The sequence below is a fragment of the Clarias gariepinus genome, chromosome 8, assembly GCF_024256425.1.
Source record: "Clarias gariepinus isolate MV-2021 ecotype Netherlands chromosome 8, CGAR_prim_01v2, whole genome shotgun sequence".
NCBI classification, from domain to species: Eukaryota; Metazoa; Chordata; class Actinopteri; order Siluriformes; family Clariidae; genus Clarias; species Clarias gariepinus.
Genome location: NC_071107.1, coordinates 12610093 through 12619002, shown reverse-complemented (window position 1 = coordinate 12619002; position 8910 = coordinate 12610093). Strand labels below are relative to the sequence as shown.

The 8910-nt window shown below is 33.2% G+C and overlaps 1 protein-coding gene across 1 annotated transcript; it reads right to left on the bottom strand.

Moving 5' to 3' along the window:
- Window positions 1-648: 648 nt before the first annotated feature.
- Window positions 649-8595, bottom strand: LOC128528735 (T-cell surface glycoprotein CD5). Its single transcript, XM_053501814.1, has 7 exons — window positions 8372-8595; window positions 7681-7735; window positions 3573-3965; window positions 3330-3449; window positions 2888-2938; window positions 2667-2732; window positions 649-1210 (listed from the first exon to the last, which is right to left on the bottom strand). Exons 2-7 carry the CDS (start codon window positions 7727-7729, stop codon window positions 1131-1133), a joined length of 759 nt encoding a protein of 252 aa, XP_053357789.1. The 5' UTR covers window positions 7730-7735; window positions 8372-8595; the 3' UTR covers window positions 649-1130.
- Window positions 8596-8910: the final 315 nt, after the last annotated feature.

Sequence of the window (8910 nt, the reverse complement as noted above, 5' to 3'; positions counted from 1 at the left end):
AATGAATGAGTGAAATTTCTGCACACTGTTGGTGGAGCTCTTGTGAACCTGCAATATTTTTAGAGCAAGAGAGAGAGAATGAACGACAGAAATAACACAAACAGGAAGTTAGTCCAAACACGACAGGAAACCACAGTTCTGCAAAGCTATGCATTCATGCCTGTCTCCCATCATCACCTGCTCTCACACTCCCCCCCCTGTCTCTGTCTACCTCCACCCAAATTCACACAATGGGAATCATGCTCAAACACACACACACAGAGAAAGAGAGAGTGAGAGAGAGAGAGAAAGAGGGAGAGAGAGAGGTAATGTTTACAAAGGTAATGCTTTAAATTAAGTCCCACCTAACTAAATAACCTGAAATGAACCAACACTTTATATATATATATATATATATATATATATATATATATATATATATATATATATATATATATATATGTGTGTGTGTGTGTTTAATAATTGTCAACAAAAAGTGCTTTTAAAAAAATTTATGAAATAAATGAAAATGCTAACTTACTACGTTAACAGTACTTATCGTTTATTACTTCTGGTTTTTATAGGTTATGTTATCAAGTGCCGAAAAATGTTATTTATTTAAAGAACTTTAAAGTAAAATATTACCAAATATTTATTTAAACACTTTATTAACACCGCATCACATATTCTATCTTTACAGCAGAATGCATTAGTTAAAAATTAAAATAGATACAATGTATACAATATGAAAACAAAAAACAAGAGACAATATAATAGACAGTTTAGTTCATAACAGTTCAGAGTTCAAGCAGATAAAGAAAAAATATTTTAGGTTTATAAATCAATCTCAGGTTTAAAAACAGCCACAAAATAAATAAACAATACTCTTTAGCATTCTGTGTGGAAATTGTTGTCATTTTTCTTTTTTTTATAAAAATATAAATTAGTAGCAAATTTACGCATTAAAAAATCAATACTGACAGAGCATGTGGGTTAAATGAATTAAAAGCTTCCCTAAAACTGATTGAATACATATTAATTTGAAGTTGGGCAAAATTTGATGTCAGACTGGGTGTATTTGTTATCTTTATATAAATTCAGCGCATTCAAGAGAAGTATTTTCACAAACTCCTACACTGTACGAGAGAAGTTTAACCGCCATATGACTCGTAGTCACTGTTCCTGTTCGACGAAGGCTCTCTGCTGGAATTTACCGTAAGTCTTTCCAAACCTGGCAACACACAAAAGTCCAATTGACTCAATGTGTCAAAGTGTGCATCAATGTGTGTCAATGTGAGTGTGTGAGCACATTTTAAAGAAAAGTCAAAATGGAAAAGAAGTAAAATCATTAATAATAGCTGATCCATATACTCAAGTTACTGTACTTATATAGAATTTTGTAACTATGGTTTCCTTTGATTTAAAAAAAAAAAGAATTAGGTTGTATATAATCTTTTTTTTGGGGGGTCTGATTTGTTGTCACAATAAGAACAAGAGGGCAATTGATTCCTTGAATTCCATGAATTCCTTAAATGTTTATATTTTATATGTGATTGATTATCTGTACCCACAAGCAAGAATAAATGTGTAAAGGACATATACACTGCAAAACAACTAAGATGACCTCTTGTGTTCAAGACACTTGTAAAACCCATATTTATTTAATCTGTTTGCATTGACAACTCGTAGCATGCAGTCGAGTTTGCATTGTTTTTTTTTTTGTATAATGCTATTACTTGTGACTTTTGGGATTTGTGTGTACTGTAGTTGTCATTATTTATGTTTAAATAATGTTTGTGAGCGTTCCTTGGCTCCTTAGTCAGAAGTACACTAATATACAACTTTAAAGTTATTTCATTATTTTGCTTTGGTTGTGCTAAGAAAAAAGGATTTATTCCATTTTCCAAAATCCTGATGCTTGTATATATCTATTAAAAACACACTTATGCAAAAAAAATGGCTAAAATGTTTTTTAAGGGTAAAAATGCACTTCAAGTAAAAAACAAGGAGGAACTCTACTATTATTTGAGTAAGGAATGTTTGTGCTCTTACTAACTCTGCTAACGATGGTTTATTACCGGATGCAGTGTGCACAGTCAGCCAGCTCAGGTTTGCAAAATGTTGCTTGTTTAAACTCATGATTCATCTGCTATTTTGTGCAGCTACTAGTGCTATAAAAATGTTAAATAAATAATAAAATAAACAAATAAAAAAATTAAGTAAAAAAAAAAAGACAACTAAAATTGTTAAACCGGAGGTGCACTTCTGAACATGTGCCTGATTTGTTTCATGAAACTGCACAACATTACTGTACTACGGAGGAGTACAGTAGAAGTACTGTATGAAGATTAGCGTTGTTGTATATGCCAACAACACTAATCTTCATATTAAATTTTATTTAATGTGCTTTTATATATTTGACTTCCTTTAAATTTGAATTCCTCTATTATTTCTCTTTTTAAAGGAATGTCTGGGAATTACTATTCTGCTCATATACTAATGCACACAACAAACATCATTTTTAAATCTTTTAGCCAAAAAAATTTAAAATCACACACAGCGATCATATTTTTAATGTCCTTTAACTATGCCACTTTCACAATTTATACTGTTTTATATTTAAATAATGTGTGTGTGTGTGTGTGTGTGTGTGTGTGTGTGTGTGTGTGTGCACGTGTAACCCTTACCAGGATAGGAATGCCTCTTCATTGTATTGTTATTGGGATGACTGGCCTGCCCTCTGTGGTAGGACACTTGAAAAGAAAAAATGAAAAAAAACTCAAAGTGTAGAAGATATTGAGTGTTCTCACCTCTGCAAGAATGCTCGTGTGTTTGTGTAAAAGAGCAAGAAAGCAAGCATGTGTATGTGAGAGAGAGAGGAAAAGAGAAAGAGAGAGAGATGACTCACCACTCTGACTTTGTGTTGGGCCGATCCAACGATTTTGGCGCTTCTGTGAAACTACAGTAAATTGAATAAAGTTTATCATATGTTGTATTCGTAAATGCTGCACCAATATATTACATTAAAAGGTAGGAGTAAGCAGCAAAAAGTAACTGAGTAATTAAAACATGTCCCAGGGTAAATGCTATTGGTTCCTAGGCAATGTAGAATATCAACTGAACGTACTGGTAAAGGTTTAACAACTTAAAACTAAATATTATTATAAACATCTTTGTTTACCGTGAACATGAACACAGTGTAAAATACAGGAAATGTCAACAGATAAATGCATTTCTACTAGTCTCATCCATAGCGATTAAATATTTTTACAGATCTTAAATAATATTTAGGATATAGTAACGGAATAATAATCTAAAGGATACAAATTTAATAAGTTTCTGTGACTTACATCTCTTGCGCACAGCTATGTATGTCGGTTGTGCAAATCGACAGAAAAGGACAAGAAGAATCAGTGTAAGTAACAAGCCTGTGATGACTTTGTAGGCCACCAGTTCTTTGTTGTATTCATCTGAAACAAAAAAATATATATTTAAATATAAATACAGTGTACAAAATATGAGTCTGTCATTTATATGCATGTTTTACACACACACACACACACACACACACACACACACACACACACACAAACCTTGGCAAGTAAGAAAGGTTGTGTTGCATTGATGATCAGTGGTCACAGTTAGGTTTTCATGGATCATGTAACCTTTGCCAGATTTATTTCTGAAGCTATCAAACTTTCCACATCTCCTCTCCTTACAGAACTTAATAGCCAAATTTTTCGTTATAAGAGCCCCGTGACACAGAAGCTCTGAACTTGATGTAAAATTAATGGAGAAGTGTATGTAGCCTTGGCACGAGTTGGGCTTCTTCCATTGGACGCTTATCATTCCCAATGCAGGTGGCAATGGCGGAGGAGTGGGCTTATTGGTGGTTCTGGGTTCACATGTAGGTGTGGACAGTGTAGGAGTAATAGCATTAGTAGTAGCATTTAAATTGGATCCAGTGGAAGTCTCATAACTTTGACCTATAACAGAAACCATAGAGACATAGGTTATAAGGTATTGCAAATAAACAGGGGAGCAGATTTAATTGGTTTAGACAGTATTTTTAAATTATTAAATAAGAATTAGGCTTAAATTAGACCAAAAAAGAGGTTAGGACTTGTTGCTTGTAATCAGAAGACTTTAAAATTTAAAATACAGCATTTCATAGCACGGACACATTGGGTGATTCAACATTAAGAGTGATATTTGGTTCCCTGTATTGTTACATTTAAAAATATGTATGTCAAATTAACACAAGGGGGTACACAGCAACATGTAGACGTTTCAGATGAACACTTTATTAGGTCTTATCTAAAGCACTTTCGTCTGTACTTTTTTTGTTCATCCCAACCTACTCGAACTATATTTTCTATAGAAACATAATAATTAAAATATATCAAAAATGTTATTAGTTTTGCATGGATATGTATGTTCATGTATCATTTTGGTTAGGCGACTAAGGCTCTAATGTGTTGATTTGGGGATCAGAGAATCCGGGTTCGAGCCCCGCCGTTGGTGGTTGCCACACCCCATACTTCCCAGCCACTGCATGCAGTGCCGATCCCAAGCCCAGTTAGAAAAAAGGAGGGTTGTGTCATGAAGGACATTCAGCAGAAAACCTGTACCAAGTTTTTTGTGGATTGGATGGTCCGCTGTGGTGACCCGTTGACGGGAGCAACCGAAAGAAAGTTATGTTAATCATTTTGGTTAAAATCAAATTTTTCATAAGGTATCTATTATAGCTTAAACATACAGTTTCATTGTGTATTGCAACATTCACTCAATCCTGTTACTTGAAAAAACTTGGATCCAATTAATTAGAGTTGGATGTTGTGCCATCTGACTGACAAGGTCGTTCCGAACGCACACCTCTGATGCCCAAATGATACATTAAGTATATTATACATTCAGTATAATATACTAAAATATAAATTATACCATTGTTAAAAGTGCTGTACAAATAAAATTTTATTGAGTTGAATAAATAAATAAATCTTTAGAATAGTCAACATGCTCACAACATTACCACTTAAATAAGTTAAGCTCATTTTAAAAATATAATATCTATGCTAAAAATCTCTACCTTTTTACACATTCGCCATTATCAGTTGAGACATGATAGAAAATTGTTGGAATCAGTTGACATTTTTTCTGTAAGTAGAAATGCGTTTTCTTAGATTAAATCTTAATACAATAAAAAAAACGGTGAGAAGACGTATGGCTTGCCAACTATGAAATCATCAACTTTCAGATTCTCAGCTCTATATCTTTGGAAAAATAATTGAATTAAGCTTGCAAAATTAATACATGTAATCTTTTGAAGACTGTATTTCCAATATACACTGTGAAAAAATGTTTGATCATCCCTCATTGTCATTGTAGGTTAAACATAATGAAATGTGTTCAATTAAAATGCTTAAGAATTAGAAAATAAAAGTGAAAAATATGTATACATGAGCTATGATATGCAATGTACAACATTTTATTTTACTGGGAAAAATCTACATCTTACTGGAAAAAAAGCTGATTTAAAACATTGGAGGCATTTTAGCGCAAAACATATTTTGTCTTACAGCCAAAACACTTTCTAAATGTAACTATAACAAATCTAGATTTATAGCAATTCACAGTCTTAGACTAACTAATTAAATAAAGCACTACCCCCTAAAATATGTAAGTGGACAATGAACGAAGTGCTTAAATATAAAAACTAAAAGATTTGAATTATTTATTAGAAGTGGTTAAACAGTTATGGAACATAAAAAAAAATCCTGCCAGAATATATAAAAACTCTATATAGTATGAACTCTGCGATTGCGCATCACTATTTTCACGTGTTAATCTATTGGAATTATTAAAATTATTTTTTTACGAACCAGTCCCCACTGTGCCAGTGACTAAGTTTTTTAATACCAAAACCACACCGTCTAAACTATATTTGCTGTTATTGCCCTGTCATGACAAACTTTTATAATGCTAGGTCATAACATATGATAAAACCGACAGCTGCAGCTTTGCACTCCTGCTCGTTTTGTAGATTACATTTGAAGACATGCGTCATGTTAGAGTTCTTTTCTTTTTTCAATGTGTGGCTTTGCAGGATTTCACTGTGCAAGCTCAGGCTTTGCAGGATTGTTAATGGTGTGCTTAAAATCTAGTTTATTTTATTAGAATTTATAAGGCATACTGACGCAATTGACACAACATTTGTAGTTTAGATGCAATATACACAACATAGAAACTATTTTACTGTAATTGCTGCTATAAAACATTAATAATAAATATTGCTGATATATTTAAGACATTATTAGATAAAGAGTCCAGTACATGGACCATAAATGACTAGGTGAAAAATGACAAATGCATAAAATATTTTTTTGTTTTGTTTTTGGCAAGAAATTAATTTCAAAATTATTTACATTCTGTCTAGTAATATACACGTGTTTGTGTGTATGTATGTATCTACATGCATGTATCGTGTGCAGCGTATCTGTGGAAATGTGAATTATCTTAAAAAAAAAAAAACAGTCCATGCACAATATATTATACAAGAACAAAAGAAAAATACATCAGTTCTGAAAACCAGCTATTTAGCCAGGCATCCTTTATACTTAAAAGTATTTTCCCTGCACCTACTCTGTACAAATTGATTTTATGAACAAAAAGACCCCCAGGCTAAGCTTCCTGGACCTTGAATGTTGCCACTGGTATAGATAACAATATGTTGAGGGATGGATGAGGACTTGAAATGGTTTCAAAAAAAATATTTTCAATCAATTTGTGAATTAGTTTTCTTACATGCACGCTTGTTGTTTTCATAGTTTGCGATTGTTGTTTTGTAGTTCTTTTTGCTTCCCCAAAGTGTGGCTTCAACAGAGTTGCACTGTGCAAGCTAAGGCTTTGCAGGATTTTAAGAGTGCATTCAAAATCTGGATTGGCCTGCATTAATATAATGATTAGCCAGTAGCAATTTGAAATGATGAATTCGTATTAAGTTATGAAATCTAAAACAACATTTAGAAGGGGTGAGTTGTAATCGGTGTTAAAGCAGATAAAGGAATCACTTGTGGTTGTAAAGCAAGCGCTAAACTGCATTATGTTCCTTCATTAAACATGCAGTATTGTTTTTATGAGATTTAAAACAGTGCCTTAAATAATTTTTATCATTCGACTTTATGTGGCACATTGTTGCACGTTTAAAATATTTGTATCATAACCTTCGTAAAATGTATAGTTCAAATGCATTAAAGGTAACACAGGCCCTTTTTTAATCTGCTGATAGAAAACACCCTTGTAAAACTATAATACCTAATATAATCGGAAAACCGTAGGGTAGGGTTCCGTCCATGAAAAGGCCTTTGTAGAGCATTAGTATCATTAAAAGATTATGGAGTACTCTAAGAAAGATTTGAACAGATGATGAAAAAGATGACTACACTAAGTTTGTGTCTTGTTTAAAGTTTAATGCAGTTTTCTATAACACATTTCACCATTTTCTTTATAAATTATTTAAATTCAGATAACTTATAACAGATAATCGCAAAATCTGTTTCTGTGGCCTGTAGCGATTCACTCATGTGTCCTTAGATCTTCATCATCTCTGATATAACAGATAATTCCTAAATAATGCTCCAGGTACGTTATTGAAACATCGATCATGGCCCATGTTCTATAAAGAATAAAAGTAGTACTCACCGCCAACGAGGACAGCTGGCACGAGCACCAGCAGCAAAATGCAATCCATCAGTAACTGTCAGAAATACGGAAACACCATTGGAAATGAAATTTCTTTTCAATTTCCAAGTTCTTTTACACTTACAGGTAAACTACTGACACGAAATATATTATGTTTTCTGCCCTTTCAAGAGCATCATGCTAAGTTGTTATGAAGGATGTTACGTGCAGAGTATGCAGAATTAAAAGAGCACACCAGAGCAAAACACATTTAAATTTCCAAAACCACAGGTCTTGTGCCTTTTAATTCAGCTTTGTTTATGAAGAACAATTAAAGCCTTTAAAGCTAAAGATACAATCATCATGAACCACAGCAATCAACCCGAGTTTGCAACTAGCAATAGGCCCTGATCGGTGTTTAGCATTCAATCTTAAATGGCAGAGTGACTGCTGTAGATCCGTTTCAGGCCTAAGCCTCGACTAAGTAAAACAGCACTAAATCTTCATTCGCTAATAGTACAGTTAAGTTTAATCATTATAGGAAACATTTACTGTTATGGGTTCTTTAGGGAACTGATCACTATCTGGAGGAAAATAAAACTCAATCTGGGACTACATGACCTTTTCCTTATTAACCACCATCCTAAACCAAGATTTTAGATTAAAGTGAATCGTCTGTAAGGAGATAATTAAAAAAATGTGAAGTTCTTACCTTATCTGAAAAGCACACAAGGCAATGGATAGAGCAAAGCAAAACACACAAATGAAGTAAAAGGAAACAGGCAGAGGTGTTAAATCTATCCTTTCTTCATTTCTCCTCCCCCATCGTCTGTGTCTAACTCACTCTCTCCATACAGTGCATCTCCACATTTTGAATGTTGCTCTCTGCAAGCTGCTCCGCTTCCTCACTTCAAAGAAAGACTAAAAGAAAAAAATCTCAAACTTGAGCAAAAAAAAGCCATGTAGACTGTAATAAGTGGGTGTTAACACAACGCGTGGCATAATAAATGAGGACGAGAAACAGTGATGTAGTGTCGTGAGTAATTTTATCTGTGATCATTTAAAAAAAAAAAACTGTTCCTGGGCTTTTTGTGGAGCCGATGCATAAAGCACAAGATGACTGATCGATTTTTTCTTTACCTTTTTCCCCGTTTAGATTACTTCAACATTTAACTTTTTAACTGGTTGTACTTTCTGGGTCTGAGAATATTGTAGATTACTTAATGAATTAAAATGTATTACAACCATTAA

What these genes read in the sequence shown, in the direction of transcription:
- LOC128528735 (XM_053501814.1), bottom strand. Translation starts at nt 7,729, where the DNA reads ATGGATTGCATTTTGCTGCTGGTGCTCGTGCCAGCTGTCCTCGTTGGC. An exon ending in AACCTTTCTTACTTGCCAAG is followed by an intron (nt 3,450 to 3,572) that starts GTTTGTGTGTGT and finishes TTTTTGTTTCAG; the next exon opens with ATGAATACAACAAAGAACTG. An exon ending in CATAGCTGTGCGCAAGAGAT is followed by an intron (nt 2,939 to 3,329) that starts GTAAGTCACAGA and finishes AATTTACTGTAG; the next exon opens with TTTCACAGAAGCGCCAAAAT.